At 41.6% G+C, this 24,144-nt stretch overlaps 1 protein-coding gene across 1 annotated transcript; it reads right to left on the bottom strand.

Moving 5' to 3' along the window:
• Positions 1-4,484: 4,484 nt before the first annotated feature.
• Positions 4,485-4,870, bottom strand: LOC141147808 (large ribosomal subunit protein mL52-like). The gene has a single exon (XM_073634978.1). It carries the CDS (start codon positions 4,830-4,832, stop codon positions 4,485-4,487), a length of 348 nt encoding a protein of 115 aa, XP_073491079.1. The 5' UTR covers positions 4,833-4,870.
• Between the last annotated feature and the right edge of the window lie 19,274 nt (positions 4,871-24,144).

The raw sequence follows: 24,144 nt of genomic DNA, 5'->3' as shown, positions 1-24,144 counted from the left end.
TTCAATATGCCATTTATTTAATAGGTATAATAAACAATTTGTTGCATTTAAATGGAAAAGAAACTAATTCATGAATTAAATAAAGTGCAAGGTAAGTCCATATGTCTTCAACCCCGGCACCATATATGATCCTTCCACAGTATTAAAGATGTGCAAAATTTCTTGTTCACTTAATTCCTCCACCGGAGATGGAGCATTTGAGATACATGAGCCCCCCCCCACCGTAATAGGTGGTCAACATCCTCTGGTAAGAGTACATCCATATTTATGGTGGTGGTCTATTCACAAGGTGGAGGAATTAAGTGAACAAGAAATTTTGCTCATCTTTAATACCGTGGAAGCATCATATATGGTGCAGTATTGAAGACACATGGACTAACTTTGCACTTTATTTAATTAATAAATTAGTTTTTTTCACTTAAGCGCAACACATTGTTTATTATACTTGTCTATGTGATTATATCTCACGTTAGTGGTGCTCCTATTTCTATGATATTGAGTTTGCATACATGAGCGCAGTTTTCTTACTTTTTATATTTATTTAATAGAATGATTGTTAGATCCGGTTACATTCTTAAAAATAAATGAAATAAATTAATTCATAATTAAAAAAATATTTATTTGGTGTACCAAATCAATGTTTTTTTTCTGTTTTTAAAAAATATACTGCAGGCATTTATTGTAATGGTATTTTAAAATAATAAGCGCTTTACATGGTGGGTTTTAAACAAAGGTTCAAAGATCCAAGATCCACCTTAGATCCAAAGATTGTGTAAAAAAAAAAAAAGATGCATTTGGCTTCCGCAAGGGGACTGTCCTGCCAAACTATGAACACTTGGGAGCTATGCGGGAGATTTAAAAAAAATACAAAAAAAATATGTGAGCCACAACATTAAATAAACTAATCAGACGAGAAATTAAGGAAAGTAGGTAGCTGTTATTTTTATTCGGAGAACAGTGCAGACCCTGCCAGGGTTGCCATTTGTTTGAATTCTTCCTTAAGGCGAACTGGCCAGCTGTACTCTTAGGTTTCTTAGTCATGGACTGTGAGCTCCACCTGGCTAGCTTTGTTTAGCTGACAGCTGGCAAAATTTAATAAAAAAAAAAAAAAAAAAAAGAACAAACTGCCTGTAAGATAAAGCCAAAATCTCTTTGTGAGATATAACCATGGCTATTGATTTTATTTCCAACATTTAAAGGATTTTTACAATATGTGTGTAAAGGTGGTCGTCTCAGTGTGTATAATATTCTCATCATATGTTAGAGTAGATCCAGCTCCAGTCACTATAATCTTATATTATATAAGTGTAACAAGTGAATGTCATTTCAAAAGTTTTTTTTTTTAATCGACATAAATCTGCAGTGTTCATTAAAATAACGCCTGGTGATCCTTGCGTGAGGGTCCGATGTTCAGGTTCAACTGTTTCTTAGTCATGTTTCTGCATCGTTATCCTTTCATATGCGCCCATAGTGGAGACTACAAGTGGTCATGCCGCCACCATGCACTGTCAATCTCCAGAAACTGGTCAACAGCTATGATGTTTCGCTGATGCGGGAGCAAGTGCATGTAGACAGGAAGTGGCAATGAAGAATGTGAAAGAGGTTGAAAACTTAGCAGACCTCTGCAGAAATACCACTGCTTCTAAACAGCAACCAAGGGACTTTCTCTGCAATATGCTCATTTCTACAGAGGCTGTGGTTACTTTGTGATGAATATCAACTGTAATATTTATTATGAAGCACCGAACATGTAGTTAGCTTATTTAAACTGAAATATGTATCCAAATAAAATTACTAAAATCTAAATTTAAAATGAACATGTTAATGTTTATTGTTTTTAATCTACCCTAATCTTTCATTAAAATAATACCTGGTGTTAATGAGCCTCCGTTCCCCCCACCCCGGGGTCCTCCCCTCCATTCCTACCCCCCTTTTTCCACCTCCAATTACTTCTTTTTCTTTCTTCTTCCCTGCATCACAAACCTATGCTATTCTCTTCACTGCCCTTCTTTCACCACACTCTCTTTCTAGTTTCTTTCTCCCCCTTTTGTTTTTCTTCTTCTCGTTCAGGTCCTTGGGCTTAGTCCTGTAGAATTTGGATACTTGATGTGACATAAAATATACTGCATAATGAGGTATGTTACTCTCTTTGAAGTTTTTCAATTTAGTTTGATTTTATTTTTGGTTCTTTTTTCATGTAATGTTACATATTACAACAACATCTCGCTATACGTTTTTTAGTTATCCATGAGTGTCCACAAATATACTATTCTGTACCTACATTATGCCACTCAATCAGAAAAAGCGAGATGAGGACACTCCTTTGTATGTCGCCTGGCCTCGACTTTGGACTGCTCGAGACCAGGCTTAAATTCTTGACCATTAGATCCACCTGCAAGATACTGGCAGTCCTATACCTGTTAATTCAAGATGTATTCATCACTGTTTTGTACTGTTCTGTTGATATAAATTTTCAATAAAACCCTTTGTACAAGAAAATAATAACCGGTGATCCTGAAAGTGGTATTAAAAAAAAAAGTATGGGGATTTATTTTATTTTTTTTTCTAACATGCCTACCCAGGTGGATGCAGCATCAGTCTGGCTCTAAGGCTGATCGCTCAGTTCTCAGTACTCGCTGAGCAGAAAACTGGTGACTGTCAGTCATTGGATCTCTGCCCCCCCCACCCACTCACTGGAGCGCTGGGCTGTGGAGGGGACGGGAGTGTCTGGCTCAGGCGGGTGCTGGTCTAGGCATGTAAAGAGATGGCCGCAAAATATTTCCCAAGCCTGGACCAGCTCTGTGATGTCAGCCGACAGCGGGCTTCAGCTGTCTGATGAAAATGGGTCACAGGAGTGCAAAAAGATCTGCACTCCTATGATCCACAGGAGAAGTACAGCCAACCTAGCTGAGCAATCGCGCCAGGAAGCCGTCACTGCACACCGCCAATTATGAGCAGCCTAGTCAGGGTGTGTGTATGTGCAGCTGCGGGCCAGAAAATGCCTCACTGCCTAAGGCCCATCCCTAATTACCAGTATCGGTCAGTCAGAACTCCCAAACTCAAATCCCACCATGTTTTCCCTGTAATGGCCCACTGTGCACAGGTGTTGTGATTAGTCTTAAGCTATGCGGTTTAGTAAACTCTGTAGAAATCTTCAAAGCATCTCCTGTTCCTGGGACTTGAGGTCTATTTTGGAAGACTTGAGTTCATGTAATTATCGAATAGTGTTTTTACCAAATGCATCTTTTTCTTTCCAGTGAAGTGTGCAAAGATCGGGCATTTTTACTTTTGAATAAAAAAACTAATCGGCTTCAAATTAACGTCCCAATTTTTTCATCCTTTTTTTTTTTTTATTAAGCCAAAACATTCAATATTTTAATACTTTTTCACCATGCAAGTTCTCTCTTCATACAAAGATAAGGAGCTGTTTAAATTATGGGAATGGCATTTTCCGCATCTGTTTCTCTCGCAAACCTATCAAATATCTAGCTTTTTGGCACCGCTGCTGGCTCGGAGAGAGGATGACATAAACCAGCTTTGTGGTTACATGTTTCATTTTTAATCTCATGGAAATGAAAATCAGCTCGGAATTGTCCCTTACGCATGTGACAATAGGCTGCTCTGTTCCAAAATCCATGAGCGAGGGGGCGTCAGCGCTGCTTAGCTTAATGTCCAGCATATGAAAAACGTCATGCATTTTATATGTTAAGAAAGCACAGGAAAACCTGTCTTTGGTTTAGGAACAATACACAATAGGCTCAGTTTTACAATGTACTGCAATTCTCAGGCTGTTCTGTAGACCAGTATCTCTACATTTGGGGAAAATAAATTAAGAGTGATGCTGTGCTCTAAACTTCCAGTCCTTTCCGAAAGTCTGTATTTGCATAAGTTTAGGCATAGCCTGCCCCCCTTGTGACAGCCCTAATAATGATAGGTCATTCAGGCTCGGGTCCAGTACCTTGGGGGAGGGGTTGTGTCTACATTCTTTATACATACAGAGTCAATTCTTTTGGGGGGTGCTGAGATTAGGACATGAACTGTTCGGTGCACAGGGTTATCTGCCACCTTTTGGTGTGTACTGTCCACAGGGATATTGTGTTCAATGTAAAAATCCAGAATGTCTCTCGCGAGCATAATCTGGGAAACCTCTCCCCTTCCAGAACAGATATTGGTATGGCTTCAAAGCCAAAAAGCTCAAGCCCCTGTGTACTTCCACCGTGCACCTAAGAAAACTGGCGGGGGATACTGTGCTTATCACACTCCTGCTCTATAAAGTGCCGGTGTTTCCCAAATCTTTGCGCATTGTGCATACCATCCTTCCCACATAATAAAGCCCACAGGGGCACTTAAACCCATAAAACACAAATTGCGTACTACAGCATATAAACTGCTTTATCTGAAAGACCAGACCATCTTTTTTATTTAGAGCGTGGTGTTCTATTAAATAATGACTTAGACTTCAGTTTGGTCTTCAGTTTTAAAAGTTATTGTTGTTTGAGGTTCTCCTTCTCCTGTTTCTCAGACCACTTCTTCGTTCCTTCATCAATTTCATCACTGAGAAGAACAATTCGGCTAGACAAAGCCTTGTTTTCCTCTTGTCTCCTGATCTGGCCTTTCCACAGTGGGGTTGGACGTCCATCTGCAAAGCTCCAGTCTGGAAGGTTTGTCAAGGGTCCATACTCTGAATCACTGCGAGCAAAGCAATGCTGTTTTCTCCAGTCTTGCCCCGCAAAGAGCACAGCATTTCTCTGCAAGTTTCTTTTAAATGTGCATAATACAGATGTCCTGTGCACACCTCGCCGCATGCATGTCACCAGCAAGGGCGCCGCCATCTTCCCGGTTCAGCTCTGCCCCCTAAGTCACATGGACCTCCCTCAATTTACATTTTGAAGGATCCTGTCATATTGAGAAATGTCAGCATGTCTTTAACCCTATGCTGTGATGCTATCCATCTTTTTAGGAGCAATGATTCTCTTAACATTGTTTTCCCTCCCAAACACAACCTTAGGCATGTCTGGAAGCACCCTGCTTAGAGCCAGGTCCTGTTTCAGGATAGGTCAATGCTTTTTGATGGCCCTTTTGATGGCCCAATGCTGATCATTAAATCTAGTAATAAATAATATTTCCCTAGACTCGTTTGACTGTTTTTCCTGTCTAAAGATATCCAGGCCATTGCAATAACGGTCAGTCACCTTCTGAATGTGCCTATCAAGAAATGTATTTGTCCATACCTCAGCTTAATAGTCTGAGGTATTGGAGCAATTTTTACGCAGCCTAAAGAAATCGGCTATAAGGGATGTTATACTTCCACCTGGGATGATGGTAACTGTTCTTATGCAGGTAGGAGTTACCCTCAGTTTCTTTGAAATAGGTCTTAGAAATTATCTTACCTTCCACATTCCAAATGCTCTAAATGCTTTAAATACAAGTTAGCAAAAATACGAGTTAGCATCCACCACATGCGTAAATTTAATTCCATATGTATTGGAGTTACAGTATAAAACAAATTTGGAAATGGTCTCAAATGGGCCATCCCGAATGATGAGCACATTATCCATATAGCACCCATAATAGACTAAATGCCACTGCAAACAGGTTCTGGGTCCAAATGTTATGCTTCTCCCCGAATCCCATAAAAACATTGGCATAGCATGGTGCAAAATGTGCACCCATAGCTGTGCCAGATATCTGCCTGTAAAATGTCCAATTGAGTTGGAAATAATTCCTTTCAAGGGCAAATTTGGTATATTGGCAAATTAGGTTAATATGAGATGGGTGCATATAATCTGCTTCCAATAGGAAGTGTTCAACAGCCCACCATTACTATCATAACAATTAAATAAAAATTCCAGTATATATACCATAGCTTGCAGATGCTATAACTTTTGAGCAAACCAATCAAGATACGCTTATTAGAATTTTTTGTTACCAAAAATATGTAGCAGAATACCCATTGGCCTGAATTTATAAAGAAATTCGTTTTTTTTTTTAATGTTTTTTATTGGATATGATTTATAGCAAAAAGTAAAAAATATTGTTTTGTTTTTTTTCAAAATTGTCGTAATTTTTGTTTATAGCACAAAAAATGAAAGAATTGAGAAAAAATGACATAAATTTTATTTGGGTACTGCTTTGTCTGACCACGCAATTGTCAGTTAAAGTGGTTCTAAAGTCAGAGGGTTTTTTTATCGTAATGCATTCTATGCATTCTATCTTACGATAAAAAAAATGTCAGTGTGCAGCAGCCCCCCTCAGCCCCCCTAATACTTACCTGAGCCCATCTAAATCCAGTATTGTTGAATGAGAAGCTTGGCTGCCCGGGACTCTTCCTCCTCATTGGCTGAGACAGCAGCAGGGTGCCATTGGCTCCCACTGCTGTCAATCAGAGTCAGTGAGCCAATGAGGAGAGAGAGGGGGCAGGGCTGAACCACGGCTCCATATCTGAATGGACACGCAGAGCAGTGGTGCGGGTGCCCCCATAGAAAGCTGCTTGCTGTGGGAGCACTCAGCAGGAGGGAGGGGACCCAAGCACCAGCGAGGGACCTGAGAACAAGAGGACCTGGCTGCTCTGTGCAAAAAGATTACACAGAGCAGGTAAGTATAACATGTTTGTTATTTTTAAATAAAAAAAAAAATTAGACTTTAGTATCACTTTAACCATTTAAGGACTGGAAGGATTTGCCCCCTTATTGACCAGGCCATTATTTGTGATACAGCACTGTGTTACTTTAACTGACAATTGTGCATACGTGCGACGCTGTACCCAAATAAAATAGATATTTTCCACAAATAGCGCTTTTGGTGGTATTTGATCACCTCTGCAGTTTTTATTTTTTGCGCTATAAACAAAAAAGACCGTCAATTTAAAAAAAAAAAAAAATTATATATATATATATATATATATATATATATATATATAATTTTTTTTTTAGTTTTCTACTATAAAACATACCCAATAAAAAGATTTTAAAAATCTAATTTCTTCATCAATTTAGGTTAATATGTATTCTGGTACATATTTTTGGTAAAAAAACCCACCCCAATAAGTGTATATTGATTGGTTTGCGCAAAAGTTATAGAGTCTACAAAATATGGAATAGATTTATGGCATTTTTATTATTGTTGTTGTTTTTTACTAGTAATGGAGGTGATCAGTGATTTTTAGTGGGACTGCGACATTGCGGTAGGCAGATCGGACACCTAACTGATATTTTTGACACTTTTTTGGGAACCAGTGACATTATTACAGTGATCAGTGCTAAAAATATGTATTAATGACACTGGCAGGGAAGGGGTTAACATCAGGGACGATCAAGGGATTAATTGTGTTCCCTTGGTGTGTTTACTAACTGTATGGGGGATGGGCTGCCTGGGATAACACAGAGAAACATCTTTCTACATAGCAGAAGACAAGATCTCAGTGCAATCCCTTGTCAGAACGGAGATCTGCCTTGTATACTTTGGCAGATCCCCGTTCTGTCTCTGCGGGGAACGATCGCGAACGATTGCCGGACCCGTTGATTGGCTCCCCCACTGGCCAATCCCCATAAGGCCATGCACAAACCGACATACACTAATGCCCCGTACACACGGTCGGACTTTGTTCGGACATTCCGACAACAAAATCCTAGGATTTTTTCCGACGGATATTGGCTCAAACTTGTCTTGCATACACACGGTCACACAAAGTTGTCGGAAAATCCGATCGTTCTAAACGCGGTGACGTAAAACATGTACGTCTGGACTATGAACGGGGCAGTAGCCAATAGCTTTCATCACTTTATTTATTCTGAGCATGCGTGGCACTTTGTCCGTCGGATTTGTGTACACACGATTGGTATTTCCGACAACGGATTTTGTTATCGGAAAATTTTATCTCCTGCTCTCCAACTTTGTGTGTCGGAAAATCCGATGGAAAATGTCCGATGGAGCCCACACACGGTCGGAATTTCCGACAACACGATCCGATCGGACATTTTCCATCGGAAAATCCGACCGTGTGTACGGGGCATTACAGCGTGCAGCCGAGCCACCTTGCCGCAGTATAACTGCGGCCGGTGGTCGGCAAGCGGTTAAAGTAACAGTGCCTTATCGCAAAAAATGACCTGGTCATCAGGGGGGTAAATCTGGTTAACATAGAGAGTCTTATACAGGCTGAAAAAAACCCCGCCAAAATCCTTTATAAGCAGTATTTATTTTGCCCAGTGTACATGGACCCTAAATGTAATAAAGGTTACTAGAAGTACCTTAATTTTCTATTTGAAATGCCCCCATAATTCTATCTTATGAGCTACCTGATAACATCTTTTCTGCTTGTCTTGGGTGTTGGGTGACCAGCATTATGGAACAGAATAGCGCTGTACTTTGGCAAGGTCACCAAGTCTTAGAGAATCACAGCTTGCAGGCTGCTACAGTGGTGCAAGTGGTATTTTCTGAGTTAAACAGGAGCAATCCAGATAGCGAGACAGCACATTTGGTTTAGGGATCAAAGAATGTAATATTTCTTGTTTTTCTTTTTCTGTTACATTTCATTTTTACTTATTTATTGTCTTTTAATTAAACTTGACATACATGTATCTTTTAGATGTAAACAGGATTCATCCAGGGACCAAGACAGCACATTTGGTTTAGATTTCTGAAGGCGCTTTTTTTTTTATTATTGGTTTGCATTTTTATTTATTATTTTTATTATTTTTTATTTATTATTTTATTTTATTATTTTTATTTTTATTTTACTTATTAAGCAACTAAAATTAAACAGGGGCAATTCAGGTTACATGTACTATCCTTTTGCCTGGAATTCAACTTTACATATAATTTCACGATATGCAGTATTTTTATTATTATTATTATTATTATTACTATCATTATTATTATTATTATTACTATTATTATTATTATTTTGTCTTTGCAGAGTGAGCAGAGGGGTCTTCTGTGTTATATTCCAGTAGTACCTAAGGAGTATTGCTTATTGGAAGTACACAATGGTTTCATGGAAACCTGTATTTAGTTTAAAATACGAACAATACACAATAGCCTGCGTTTTACAACGCACTGTAATTTTTAAGCTATTTTGGATCCTACCCATCCAAACAATTCCACAACTGAACCAAATGCATTGACAACATAGGGGCGGAACCCTGGCGTTACTATGTGATACATTTCCAACATACTTTTACAACTGACAACTCTCATAAAATTCTTTGCCTACAACTCTAAAAAAAAAAAAAAAAAAAAAGAAAAAAAAAATCACCAAAAAGGGATTTATTAAAGAAAACAGATCTGCTGCGGCACAATTAATACTGATTGTGATAGGAACAAAAGCAATTAGGTTTGGAAATCATCCTGTTAGAAGTAAGCGTGCAGAAACAGGCTCCAAATGTGCGCCAGGAAGTGCTGAAGGCTGGCGCCCTTTTGAAAGGGGAAGGAGGGAAAAGGGGGCATCTTGTTGGAGATAGAGTGATACCTATTATACATTATGGGCTTTTTTGTGGTTAAGCTCCCCTTATACCAGCTAGTCTTCTTTTCAAAGCCAAAGGAAAAAAAAAAAAGCGAGAGAAAGCATATTAAAATAAAAGGCAGCATGAAACGTATCAAACTCATTACATATTACTTGTTGTGAGAGAGCAAGCATTGCTTGGCCCATCTCCACCAGTCCCATAATACTCAGAGGCAGCTAGACATGCTGGTGCCTCAAGAGATACGTTCCCTTTTTAGACTTTATTCTACAAATCAAACACAAAGAGCTGATACTGAGCTTCACACGGTACAGGCAGGCTGATTCTTTCCAGCGAGAGGATCTGGCAATGTAGGTCTGCGTATGCAAGGCTGCAATGGTTTTTCACTGCACTAGAGAACATCAGAAGGTAACATAGAGCCTTTTGTATCAAAGTGTCAGTACTAAGAACTGTTACTTCCCCCACGGCCATCGGTTATGTTCAAACTCGCCTTGGAAAACAACAGTCGGAATTTAAAATTTGGAGCCTGATTGGTACATGGAAAGAAATATCAACAGTTTTTAAACAGACGTATTGGTAGCCCATGCCAAGGTAGTCATGCAGGCGGTGCCGTGTTGTATATTCAGGTTGTCTACTGAATACTGGTAAGTTAAAAAGAAGACCACATTGAATATCGGTTATGATTCCTACTAAGGAACCTATCTTGCTGAAGTGTGTATGTTCTCCCTCTGTGGGTTTGCATGTTTCCTCCCACGGCCCAGCAATAGTGAAGAGTAAACTAGGCAATGTTTAGTTTGCTGCATGTTCACCTATTGGAAGTTTGCAAATACTGGACATAGTACTGAACCCAGTGGTGGCTGGTGCTCAATTTTTTTTGGGGGGGGGCAAACAAACCTGTCCCCCCCTCCCGTCACTCGATTGATTGCCCGCTCGTTCGCCTGCCCACTCGCCTGTCCTTACCCCATCCAGGTTGCGGCTTCGGCGGCCTCCCCCCTGCATCTCTTCCTGAGTCCTGGCTGTCCCTTCCCCTCCCGGCCAATCGGGTCTTAGGACTCCCTGCCAATCACGTCTTAGGACTCCCGATCCTGAGACCCGATAGGCCGAGAGGAGAAGCAGGAAGGCATTAGCGAATATTAATTCGCTAATGTCACACAAGTGGGTGGGCTCGGAGCGCAGTGCTTTGCGCCCCGAGCCCACCCTTTTTGAAGCTAATTAGAGTCTCAGGCTCTAATCATGTGCTTCAAAGAAAAAAAATCCCCATTGAAGTCCATGCGTCCGACGCATGGAGATTAGAGGCTAGGCGCATGGATTAGGGGGGGGCGGCGCCCATGTGCCCCTCATGAGCACCCGCCGCTGACTGAACCCCACTAGTCTATGGAAGCTGAAGCTTGTTTTTTTTCCTGCCAGACTTATATATGTCTGCCGTTAGAGGATAAGTTCACTTTTCTTTAGGGTGTAACACATGGGTGTTCAACCTGTGGCCCTTCAGCTGTTGCGGAACTACAAGTCCCATCACACCTCTGCCTTTGGGAGTCATGCTTGTGACTCTCAGTCTTGCAATGCATCAAGAGACTTGTAGTTCCACAACAGCTGGAGGGCCACAGGTTGAGCACCCATGGTGTAACATGGAGCATCCACGACCTCACCTCCCTCCTTGTGACCGGGTGACCTTCTCCCTGCACCCACTGTCACAATTTGAAAACTGAACGCGCCCACATGGCCGCGTCATTTATTTACAGAGTTCTGTGAATGAATATCTACAAGTACCATCACCCATTGAGGCAGCTTGTAGTTCTCAATGAACTGTGAGGTCGCTGGTGATACTAGTGTCAGCTGTGAATTTCAGCCACTCCGAGTCAGAGAGTTCTGGCTCTATCACAGTGAAGATAGCGGGTCGCTCAATCTCCACCTCATCCACTCACAAACAGCCTTGCATACTTTGCATTAAATACAAGGGGTTCAGTGGATGGATGAGAGGAGATCTCATGGTTTACTCAACCCTCTTCCCAACCATTCACATAATCGCCTTGTATGCAGTGAAAAGAATACAAGACCTTTTATGAATAGACAGAATGGAGAGAGAGCGACCCTCCTATCAACACTGTACTAGAACTGAAAAAAAAAGATTTGGCTGGAGTTAGGACACGTAAAATAGGAAATGAGAATGTGTTTTCTGCCCTCCCACTGTCATTATCTGAAAGTCCAGTTGAAGTTTCACACCTTTTTTTATCACTGTACCCCCCCCCCCCCTCCCCCGTGTGTTATGATTTGTAATTCTTCACAATCATCCTCATTGTACTGGTAGAACGTCTGACCAGGTCTGTTAAACTACAGAATATTCTAGATGGACTGGTCACACTATTGCATACCTCCCAACATTTTTAGATGGGAATGAGGGACACCTACTAGCAAACGTATGAAGGAATAGGACACGCCCCCTGCCACACCCCCTTAAAGGAGAATTAACCAAAGAAAAGGTTAATTAAATCCACAAGTGTTTTTTTTTTTTTACCACTACTATTCCTTTATATTGGCTATTAAAATTTACAAATGCAGCAATTTAGAATTTGGATGAAAGGTTTAGCACTGGGAAACACTTTTTGAAAGATAAAAAGTGCATTTTATATACAACTATATAGATCAGACCAAAATGAGGGACAAATGAGGGGGAAAGAGGGACAGAGCTCCAAATCAGGGACAGTCCCTCGAAATTAGGGACAGTTGGGAGCTATGCTATTGCCTATTGAACTACATAGCCATATTTTTTCTATTCTGTACAGTTCATAATGATATGCAAACATGAGCGCAACCCCATTTGCTCATAACATAATATTCCAATGATTGTCTTCCTGCTCTACAGCTCTGACGGGTCGCACTGAATCAGTCACAGATATTGGGAATTTTAAACTTCAATAAAGCCACCAGACTTCCCTTGTCTTTGTTTACTGATCTGCTGTAAACCATCTGGGTACATGGACAGCGGTACATGGAAAGAGCAATACCAACACTGCATTTGTCAGGGTGTCAGAAGTCAGAATGATGCTAATTTGCATATTATCAGCTCTGTTAGAGCTGGGAACTGAAGGCAATTATTAAAAATGTTATTGAGGGCTCATTCACACTTGTGCATGGAGTAGCAAAGGGTAAAATGCATACCTTACTGGCTGCAATGTGTGGTGCATTGAGGCACCATTTTTAGCGAAAAGCAACACAATTGTTGTACAGTAGAGGCCAATGCACTGAAACACAAATGCACAATTTTTTGTCCAATACCATGCATTAGCAAACTATTAATAATTAATAGACTCCCTTAAATTGGTTGTAAACCTCAAACATGAAATATGATCAAAGCATATCTCTCTATAGTGTGTACTTGTCTCAGTTAAGAGTACTGTCATTCCTGTCTGCTCCCTCATTTCTCTGCTATCAGCATCAGTCACTTCTGACAAGTTTTCCTGGCACCAAGAGAAAATCGATGACAGGGGAGGGATCTCCAGCTGATTGACAGCCTCGGCTCTGTACCTGTGTTAAGGGGGGGGGGGGGTTGTTCCTTCCCTTCCCTCCAATCAGATCTCAGAGCTTTGCAGTGTGTAATTTCAGCTCTCTCACTGTTTTCTGACAGCTCAGACAAGCTTTAGAAATTCTGCACTTTGAACAGATGTAGAGAAGAGAAGACTGCAGATATACAAAAACGTATGTAAGATTTGCTTCATCTCAGTGTATTGCCTGAGGCCAGTCACTTCAAGAGTAAAGCCTCGTACACACGATCGGACTTTCTGACAGGAAATGTATGATGACAGGCTGTTGGCGGTAAATCAGACCGTGTGTACGCTCTATTGGACAATTGTTGTCGGATTTTCCGCAGACAAATGTTGGCTGGCATGTTTTCAATTTTTCCATGTCAGATTTTCTGATCGTGTGTACACAAGTCCGTCGGACAAAAGTCCAAAGTACAAACACGCATGCTCGGAAGCAAGGACGAGCCAGAAGCGGTCGATCTTGTAAACTAGCGCTCGTAATGCAGAATTAACATTCATGACGTGGAAAATTATGAAATTTCGAAATGCAGCGCACAATTCTCTTCTTCTTTAATGGAATAATAATGAAGCTGCTTTGCTGGTGATACTGATGGAGTTATTGCAAACAAATTTTCAAAGGTTTTTTTTTCTAATGATATCAAGAAAAATATTATTATGCTTTTTTTTTTTTTTTTTTTTTTTTGGGGAGGGGGGGGGGGGGGCGCAAGTTACCACAACACCATTATCCCGTAGTTTATAGGATCAAAGATACAACTATGTTGGTGTCCCTTGTCAATTTTACATTGTATTTTTTTTTAAATGTAACTGCCTACTCCCAAACTGTCATTTGAAGTAAAACACATAGCCAAGTATTATTCTCCACAATTTTTTTTATTGTGCATTAAAAAAAGAAAACAAATAAAATTAGACATGCTATCTGCCAATAGAAGTTAACCAAAATGTGCATTCTATGCATCCAAAAATATAGAAAATATACCAAATCAAAAGATTATTCAACCAAAAAAATAATGTCAAAGCAATAACTCCAAGGCCAATAATAAATAACACGTTATCTCCTCCGATTCTGCAACATGTCTGGTTGACGAATGGCCATCCAGAAAGGAACGGAAAAGTGCGAAATGAAAAGTGTGAAATGAAAAGCGCGAATCAACACTCACCAAACCTCTACTAACACAAAATTAGCAGAAGGAGCCCAAAGAGTGGTGCTAAAGAGCTGAAAAACAACACAGTACATCACTACGTTTGTATTTGTTGGCCAACAATTGTGTGCCGTGTGTATGCAAGACAAGTTTGGTCCAACGCCCTTCGGACAAAATTCCACAGTTTTGTTGGCCAACAATCCGATCAGGCTTAAGAGTTTACAACCAGTTTCACACAACACACATTAACATGCAATTCAACATACGTGCATTCCTCACTGCATTGCAAAGGTGTGAATGCAGCCTAGATTTTAGCAGCTGTTTAATTGCAATAAAATGAAAGGAGCTGTGCTGATGGTGAAAAAGCTTGTCACCCAATCCTGGGTAGTGAAGATGTCCCGCTGCTGTAAATGGCTCACAGGCCTGGCGTTTCCTAAAGTTCCAGCTTGGGCGATCCAACAATCCCAATATGTCAGTATCAGCTGATACACTAAATGATTAGTAATGGAACACTCGGTCCAGAGGATGGAGAAAGGCAGGGTGGATGATCTCATTGAGTGTGTGTAACCTCCACAAAGACTTTCCTCACTCACTCAATGAGATCATCCACCCTGCCTTTCTCCATCCTCTGGACCGAGTGTTCCATTACCAATCATTTAGTGTGTCAGCTGATACTGACATATTGGGATTGTTGGGTTGCCCAAGCTGGAACTTTAGGAAACGCCAGGCCTGTGAGCCGTTTACGGGAGCGGGAGATCTTCACTACCCAGGATTGGGTGACAAGTTTTTTCAGCTTGTAATCTGGTAAGCCTGCATTCCTTATGGTGGTGGAATCACATTGTTCCCTGTCCCATGAAGATTTGTCACAGGGTGTCGCAACATTATCACCGTGTTGATTACAATTGCCACTGACTGTTTTGTGCTTATTTGCCTGAATTATCAGCACTATTGACTCTTTGCAATTCATTTTTTTTCGGTCCGTAGTGTTCATTAATATTATGTTAATTTTGGTGTGACACATATTCGTTCGTACATTGCACTTTTTTGTTTGTGTATTTATTCACTCAATCCTTTTGGTTTCCATTCATTGTTTAATTCACCATCAGCGCAGCTCCTTTTGTTTTATTGTTTTGTTTGTGTTGTATACCACCATGAGTTGCAGCTTTTTAGCACTTAGTTTGAATAGCGCAGTTTTTCTTTTGCCATATTTGTTTCATTGAAGTCTGTATACAAGTTTAACATTAAAGTGATACTAAAGTCTCATAAAGTCTCAAATAACAAACATGTTATACTTACCTGCTCTGTGCAGTGGTTTTGCACAGACCAGCCTGGAACCTCCCCTTCTCGGGTCCCTCTTCGGCACTCCTGGCCCCTCCCACTTGTTAAATGCCCCTACAGCAAGCACCTTGCAATGGGGGCGCCTGAGCTGAGCCGCTACGCTGTGTGTCCATTCAGACACAGAACCACAGCCCGACCCCACTCACTCTCTCTCCTCATTAGCTCACTGACTTTGACTGACAGCAGCAGAAGCCAATGGTGCTTTGCTGATGTCTCAGCCAATCAGGAGGGAGAGTCTCGAACAGCCAAGTCTCTTGTGCACATCGCTGGATAGAGATGGGGATCGGGTAAGTATTGGGGGGGCTGAGGGGGGCTGCTGCACACAGAAGGCTTTTTATCTTAACGCATAGAATACATTAAGATAAACAAAATATTCTGCCTTTACAACCACTTTAAGGATAGAGGTTTTTTTTTTTTTTGAAGAACTGTTTTCTTTTTAACCTATTTGTAATTTTTTAAACTCTGTTTTATATTCACTTTCTAATCACTTTCTAATTATACAGTTTGTTTCCTATGTCTTCTTGATTGTCTTATCTCGGTGGGTCTATCTGTCTTTAAACTCTCTGCAGTCTTTAAACATGTGAAACTGCCACAATGTTCCCTGTAGCTATAGACCACATCATCTTATGCCGCGTACACATGAGCGGAATTTCAGCCCGCAAAAGACTGATGAGATTTTTTCATCGGAAAATGCGACCGTGTGTATGCTCCTTCGGACTTTTGCTGGCCAAATTCCCGCCAGCAAAAAATTGAGAGCATGATCTTAATTTTTCGGTCGGAAAAAGTTCCTATGCGAAAATGCGATCGTCTGTGGCACGTCTGTGGCAATTCCGACGAGCAAAATTCCTACGCATGCTCGGAAACAATTCGACGCATGCTCAGAAGCATTGAACTTCATTTTCTCGGCTCGTCGTAGTGTTATACGTCACCGCGTTCTTGACAGTCATAAGTTCAGCAAACTTTTGCGTGACCGTGTGTATGCAAGGCAAACTTGAGCGGAATTCCGTCGAAAAAGCCGTCATATCTTTTTCCGACGAGAAGTCCGACCGTGTGTACGCGGCATAAGCCTAGACTCTAGCTCACCCAAGGGATCTCAGGGGCCGGACTTTTTACCCTGCATCAAGAAAGAGAAGAACAGTTTTTAATAAAAAGTGTGATTTGGTAATGCTGAGATGTACCCAGTCAATTTAAGAAGTATGAATTTTAGGGACAGGTTCACTTTGGTACACACAGTGCAGACTCCACACAACCGTTCTTACAAGGGCGACAATTTACCATAACCTATAAAATTCTGACATAATAAAGTCACAAACATAAATGTGCACGTTATTTGGATATACAGTTTGGAAACAGCTATTTTTATAGCGCCCGTCAGCTTGTTGTGAAAATTCTTTTATTAGCGGGCTACAGATAAGGGTCGCGACGGCCTCTTTTTATTGTTGCGTGTGGTCACTTTTCATTCTAAGTACGCCATCATTATGTATTCATTTAGTATTGATTTTAACAGCACCGACCATAAAGAATTAATTTGGCATTTCAAGTAGATGTTGCGTGTTCTTACATAGGAACTGCATTGTAATTCAGTATTAATTAAGATACTATTAAAATAAATTGTTATTGCTTTTCTAATTTAAACTTATGCCATAGATCATGTGAAATTAAATTTAACAGCTGCTTATACACTGGGCTCAGAACAATATGCTTTTTTTTTTAACAGTGTAAAGCACTCGGCATAAAAAAAAAAAAAAAAATGTTGCTACAGTTCCTATGAATTAATTGCAGACATAATGCTGTTGTTAAGCCAATCTTTTTTAGCGTGCCCTAACACGGGTGTGAAGATCCAGCATCTAAACACCCACTTTCCTACGCTCACCCTTATATCTGTGGACCTTCGTTCACCTCTATGGTAAATAGAGGTTACTATAAGGTACACCTAATTGTAGTGCAGGTCCCTGGAGGCACAAATGAAGGAGGATTTGGCCCACACAGGGGGAGGTAACAATCATTTTCTTTTGTTTCTTTTTTAGCAACTGGATTTGGACCCATTTAGATTGTTGCACAGGAGCCTTAACGGGTTTGTAAAGGTTTTTTTTTTTTTTGTTTTTTTAAAAATAACAAACATGTTATACTTGCCTTCTCTGTGCAAGGGTTTTGCACAGAGCAGCCCCGATCCTCCTCCATGCAGGAACGCCCACGAGTCCCGCTGCTGCATCTATTGACACAGACAGCAGGACTCAGCCCCGCCCTCCCGATCCCGTGTCACTGGATTTGACTGACAGCAGCGGGAGCCAATGGCTCCCACTGCTATCAATCTATCCAATGAGGACAGAGTCAGCAGCTGGAGCCACTGGGCCCGTGCTCAGCGCTGTAATGATTGGGTTCAGGTAAGAAAAACGGGGGTACTGGGGGGGCAGCTGCAGCACAGAAGGTTTTTCACCTAAGACCCCTTTCAGACTGGGGCGTTTTTCAGGCGCTTTAGCGTTAAAAAAAGCGCCTGTGAAGTGCCTGAAAGAAGCCTCATCTGCAATCCCAATGTGAAAGCCTGAGTGCTTTCAGACTGAGGCACTGCAGTGGCAGGGCGTCAAAAAAAGTCCTGCAAGCAGCTTCTTTGCAGCGCTTAAGCGCTGCAAAGAAGTTGCTTGCAGGACTTTTTTTGATGCTTAAGTGCTGCAAAGAAGCTGCTTGCAGGACTTTTTTTTTGACACCCTGCTAGCGCAGCGCCTCAGTGTGAAAGCACTCAGGCTTTCACATTGGGATTGCAGATGAGGCTTTTTTCAGGCGCTTTTTTAACGCTAAAATGCCCCAGTGTGAAAGGGGTCTAAATGCATGCATTACAGTGAAAAACCTTGAGTTTTTACAATCCCTTTAAATATGAACTTCAGTCATGTTGCAGTGCCCCTATTTTTTTCTCATCCCAGCTTATTTCCTCCCAACTGTACAACCGTTCCTTGGAAGCTGAGCCTCTTGGTCTCTTGACCAGCCGCAGCTCTCCTACATTCAGGGCTGGGACAAGGGTTGGGCAGAAGGGGCAGCTGCCCTGGGCACAGCCTGTATTGAAGGAATGGGGGGAACCACAAGTTCTTTCTATTATAAGGCTGACAGGAGTAGTGACAGTGTCAATACTTTTGTCAGCCCAGCGCTGGAAGCCGCGAGGAAAGAAGGAGAGAACCGGGAAGAGGTGCTGGCTGTGCTATCTCTTTCCCCTCCCTCCTAAGCTTGTACATAATGAAAAGGTGGGGGTGTAATTTGGCATCTTTGCCCTGGGCACTGGATGATCTTGTCCAGGCACTGCCTACATTATCATGTAGAAAGCAGGATGAAAGGTCCTGCATTACACACAAGGACTTATAGGGACCACCCACATATTAAGAATGTTAGAGAGTGCCAGATGCCAGAGGAGCGAAAAATAAGATAAGTATTTCACATTATTATTTATTACCTCCTAGACAAAAAGACCTACTGACCCTTGCAGTGCAAAGGTGTGGGCACTGCAAGGTGCGACCCAGCTGAATTGCGACCCTACGCCAGGGTCCCTACCTTCATCAGCATGACAACAGTACTCAACATGCTGTAAAGCACAATACATACCAGTTGAACTCTTTACATGGTCCCTCTGGTGCCCCATGACAACCTCTGCACTGCATAGACTGGCTTTCACTGGCTCCCTCTACACAAACTTAAGGGGAACCCTTGTCCAAAATAACCCAGACAGAACCTATGAGTGTAATCTTCAGGACTTCATTTACCTTATCATAGGACAGAATGGACACCAAGCACACTGACCCTCGCTGCAAGAACACTGCCCACTCAGATGCTAAGCATCACTGTTCCTCTTCACATTCCCATCACTCAAGTGAAGAATGTCCAGTTGGGTTAATTTTAATAAAAGTCAATCTTTACTCCAGCAAGTGCCATAGAAAATTAAGAAAGGAAATAATCAACATCAATAATCTTCCCCAATGAAGAGACAAAATAAATCTATATTTAGGTGGCAAGTTTATTTTCCTTTTAAGAGCCCTGGTACTCAATTAGTTCCCATAATTAGGGTGTTTGCTCTAAAGTCTTCCTGTTTCTTAAATTCTGAGGAGTACAGTTCATGACACAGCATGAATTCTTGTCCATTTGAACAATCACATACTCTGCGGGATGCACTCCATTCACTAGCCCCACTCACCTTTTGTTAGATAACCTATCCAAAAGTGGGGCTAACCCTGTCAAAGTTTGGCCTGCCCCCCCCCCCAAACTGCACAATCTCATTGCCTACCATGGTTGCCCATCACCATCATAGTTACTAAGACATGTTGGACATGTTGGAAGTGCAGGAAATACATGGTACATGTCAGGGCTGGGCTCAGCCCTTCCTTCTCAAAGCTGGCTGCTCAGCTGTCGGCTAATTTCCAGCTCCTTTCTCTCCACACCGACACACCTGTTGATGATATCCTGCTCGTCAGTCCTGCCTACTTAAGCCGTCCAGCCCAGATGATCTCTGCCTTCGCCTTGATTACATCTCTAGAGACGCTCTCCTGTGTTCTTGTTAAAGACTCGCTTGGGTGACATGCTGGCACCAGATCCTGCTTGCTGTTCTACTATGCTCATCTCTGGCTCCCTGACGTTTTGGCTGGTCTGACTATCCGTTCCGTTTCCTGAACTCTGGCTATATTTTGACTATGTTTACTCTGTTTACCTTTTTATTATTATTATTAAACAAGTGTGATTTAACTGTACTTCTGTCTCAGTCTAATTCATGGTTTCTGACAGTACGGCCAGGTATGGGGTACTTGGAAGTGCTTACCTCCCACTCCCCCACATAACAGCACTTGTGCTTCCTGAATGGCCGCTCAGGGATTTAAGGGGGTGAGGAAGGAGCCTCCGCCCTGGAGGTTTCACAAGCTTCTTTTCTTCACTCAAGGAAGCTGAATGTAGAAATCAGGGAGTAGTGTCCTGTGTAAACCACAAGTTCATTTTAAGCCTAGCTCTTAACCAAAACCCTTACACCAATTAACTCCTTACTGGTCCAATTAACCTTTCTGCATCCAGATATATTAGCACCAAAATCTGCTTTTTCTGCTAACTGTGGTGGAGTTTTAGACTGAAATCTTTTTTTTTTTTTTTTTTTTTTACGAGTAAAGATAACAATTCTGTGTATGTTCTAAAGTGCTGTATATTATTGCATTATCTAAATATGGAATGAAAAAAAAAATGGCTAGCTTATGACTGTTACCAGCGCAGATGCAACATGAAACCTGAAAAATGTGGAACATGCCTCTGAAACAAAGTTCAATCGTCCATCTTGTTTTATTTGTGAATCATAATGTGTCTTTTTTCATTTGCCCATAGTCAAATGTCTGCTAAGGTTTCGTGAGCAGCTGTGCATAATAGGGATACCACCTGCTCGCTGAGCCCGAGGTGTCCCGGAGTAACCGAAAGCTGCTCACTCATTGCTCTCTCCTTGGTCTTAACACGTGGTAATCTGTTCAGGTTAAAGAAAGGAAATACAAGCAAATTAGTACAGGAGGCATTTGCTATGTGGAGTCTAGACGTTGCCCAGTATTAAGTTACAAAAGGATTAATGGCCCCTGGGGTTCACAAACCTGGAGATAGAGATGAGCTAAAAGCAGGTAATATACTCAAGGGTTCTCATCATATATGTGCATCTCAGATTACCAGACATTACAGGCACTAACCCAAAATACAAAGGTTAATAGATATGGATATGATACGGCAGAGTAGTCTCTCTATTTGAAAGCCAACGGTGTAATGTGTTGTTAGATATGGTCTTTCAAAGTTCTTTATATATATATATATACTGTATATTTATATTTATATATATATATATATATATATATATATATATATATATATATATATATACATATGCACACACACAATTAACACACACATATATATATATATATATATATATATATATATATATATATATATATATATATATATATATATATATATATATATATATGTGTGTGTTAATTGTGTGTGTATATATATATATATATATATATATATATATATATATATATATATATATATATATATATACACATATACTATTTACACAAATATACACTAAGTAAATATAAATTACACAAATATACACTAAGTATATATAAATGCACTTAGCTGAAAGTGATACCTGTGGGGAGGTGCAGCCTGGTGCAGTGGCAGTAAACTCTCGGAGAACAGATGCAATAACAAAATTGTATTGTAGTTAAAATCCAAACAAACACAACTACCCGGCGCCGATACAACCCAACCGGGCGCACTCATGGGATGTTGCAGAGGACATGGAAGAAGTGGGTCTTGGATGCTCCGACAGCGTCTGTCTCAATGGATAGAATGTGGCCTGGCCGGTCTGCGCCCCAAACAGGGAGGCTTCCAGGAAGGTTATTACTCTTTCCCCACTTGTCTGGAACCTCCCCCTAACGATATTACTGTTCCTGTCAGACCAGTGACCTGCCCTTACCATACCCATATGCAGAATGCACGCTTAGCTTGGGAGGAGAGTGGAAGCATCATTGGGTGGAAGCATCAAATCAGATAGCTCCCCCAATGACCAAGGAAGCTATAGAGGAACCATGTTCCTCTTGACTTCCCCTCCAACTGCAACACCGATGCAGTCGAGTGCAACCTGCAGTGGAGAAAGTAGACTGCATCTGCGTACATACTAAAGGCTCCTATTTTTTCCCTAAAAAAAGAAAGAAGTTTATACTTACTTGCTCTGTGCAAGGATATTGAACAGAGCAACCCTTTACCTCTTCTTCTGGAGTCCCCCACTGGTGCTGTCTGCTCCTCCTCTCCCAAGTGTGCCCCCCATAGCAAGCCATATGCTATAGGGACACACATGCGGGCATGCCAATGACCCGCGCTGTATGCATCCATAGACACAATGTGGCTTGGCCATGTCCCCCAATCCTTCCTCAATGGATATGATTGACAGCAGCAGGAGCCAATGGCTCCCTCTGCTCCCAGTTTGTCTTGTTAGAGCAGGTAGAGAGATCCAGACAGTACCCAAGTAAGTATTTGGTGGGGGGGAGGGGGGTAGCAACAGCAAGTGGAAGTTTTTTACCTGAATGCAGGTAATGTGATAAACTTTTGACTTTAAAACCAAAATTAACCTTTAGTTTTAATCAGCTAAATACATTCCAGGGGCATCAAGACAAAAGGTGTTCAAGAAAAGGTTTTCTTCAGAAATTAGCCCCATCCTGAGTATAAAAGCCTGTATCCTAACAGCATGCTACAGAGTAGGACCCTTGCTCTCTGTGTGAAAGCAGTGGTCTTTCTGTAGAGGTCCAGAACAGCCCCCACTGAGCTCTTCAATCAGCAGATATCATTGGCTTTGCAGAGTGTAGAGCTATAGGTCTGACTCTTCAACGGATGTGTTGAACCTCTTCAGAGAGACCATTACTTCCACACAGAGAGTAATGCCCCATACACATGGTCAGATTTTCCGACGGAAAATGTTCAATGGGAGCCTTTTGTGGGAAATTCCGACCGTGTGTAGGCTCCTTCGGACGGTTTCCATCGGAATTTCCGTCACACAAAATTTGAGATCTGGTTCTCAAATTTTCCGACAACAAAATCCTTTTGCGTAAATCCTGATCGTGTGTACACAATTCTGATGCACAAAGTGCCACGCATGCTCGGAATCAAGCAGAAGAGCCACACGGGCTATTGAACTTCATTTTCTCGGCTCGTCGTACGTGTTGTACGTTACCGCGTTCTTGACGTTCGGAATTTCCGACCAACTTTGTATGACCGTGTGTATGTGTAGCACTTACCCTCGAAGGAGCGGCTGATTAATTGTTATATCCGTAATTCACGTTTACCACCCAGCCCATCGCAGGCCATAAAATCAGAAACAGTCCATATTGTATTTTTCTCTTGCTTTTATTAAAGTAACATGAACTGGGATAGGAGAAGGGTTTCTTTTGAGATGCGCTTTTGTTGCTTTGTAATCTTTTCTTTGCCTCTCATGCAAAGACCTAGCATCATTGCGGATAATAGGAAATCACTCTATGTGATTTCTCCATCGGGGAAGATGGAAGTAGATTTGATAGAGAATAATCGATAAAGAGTCACTCTGAATAACTTCATCTGCAGAACTTTTCAAGAACAGTCTGTATCTCTATATGTGTGCTTGCAGCTTTACCGCTACCTTTTTACCACTACTTCCCATCTGCATGGTACTTCCAAGTTGAGCTATAGAAAAGTCACTCTGAATAACTCCTCCCGCTTGACTGATTGGAATCCCGGGGCATTGCTGAACCCAAAGTCACAGGCCATCACCACCTGTCTCACTGATTTGCGTACCAACATCCCTCAGCCTCTGGCAGTACCCTTCCCTTGAGCTTTCACTCACGTGATCAATAGTCCATGTGCCACTCATAAACAATGGATCGCCAGTTTGCTTCCGCTTAGTTGCTACTTCTTCTGCAATGATTCTTTGTTCCCTTTTCTCCCTTCTGGCACGCTCCCTTCCCCGCAGGGGCAGCCACCTGACACCAGCGACTACATGCTGTACGGTGTCATCTACTCCTCTACGGGTTCCGGTTCTCCACCCTCCTCGCAGGGGGGGGCTCCGTTGGCTCCCCAGAGGGGGAACCTCTCCCCTCCGGGAACCAGGCTGGGCTTCTCTCAAACTCAAACTCCTCA

This window comes from Aquarana catesbeiana, linkage group LG06, assembly GCF_042186555.1.
Source record: "Aquarana catesbeiana isolate 2022-GZ linkage group LG06, ASM4218655v1, whole genome shotgun sequence".
NCBI classification, from domain to species: Eukaryota; Metazoa; Chordata; class Amphibia; order Anura; family Ranidae; genus Aquarana; species Aquarana catesbeiana.
This window is presented reverse-complemented; position numbering and strand designations above follow the sequence as displayed.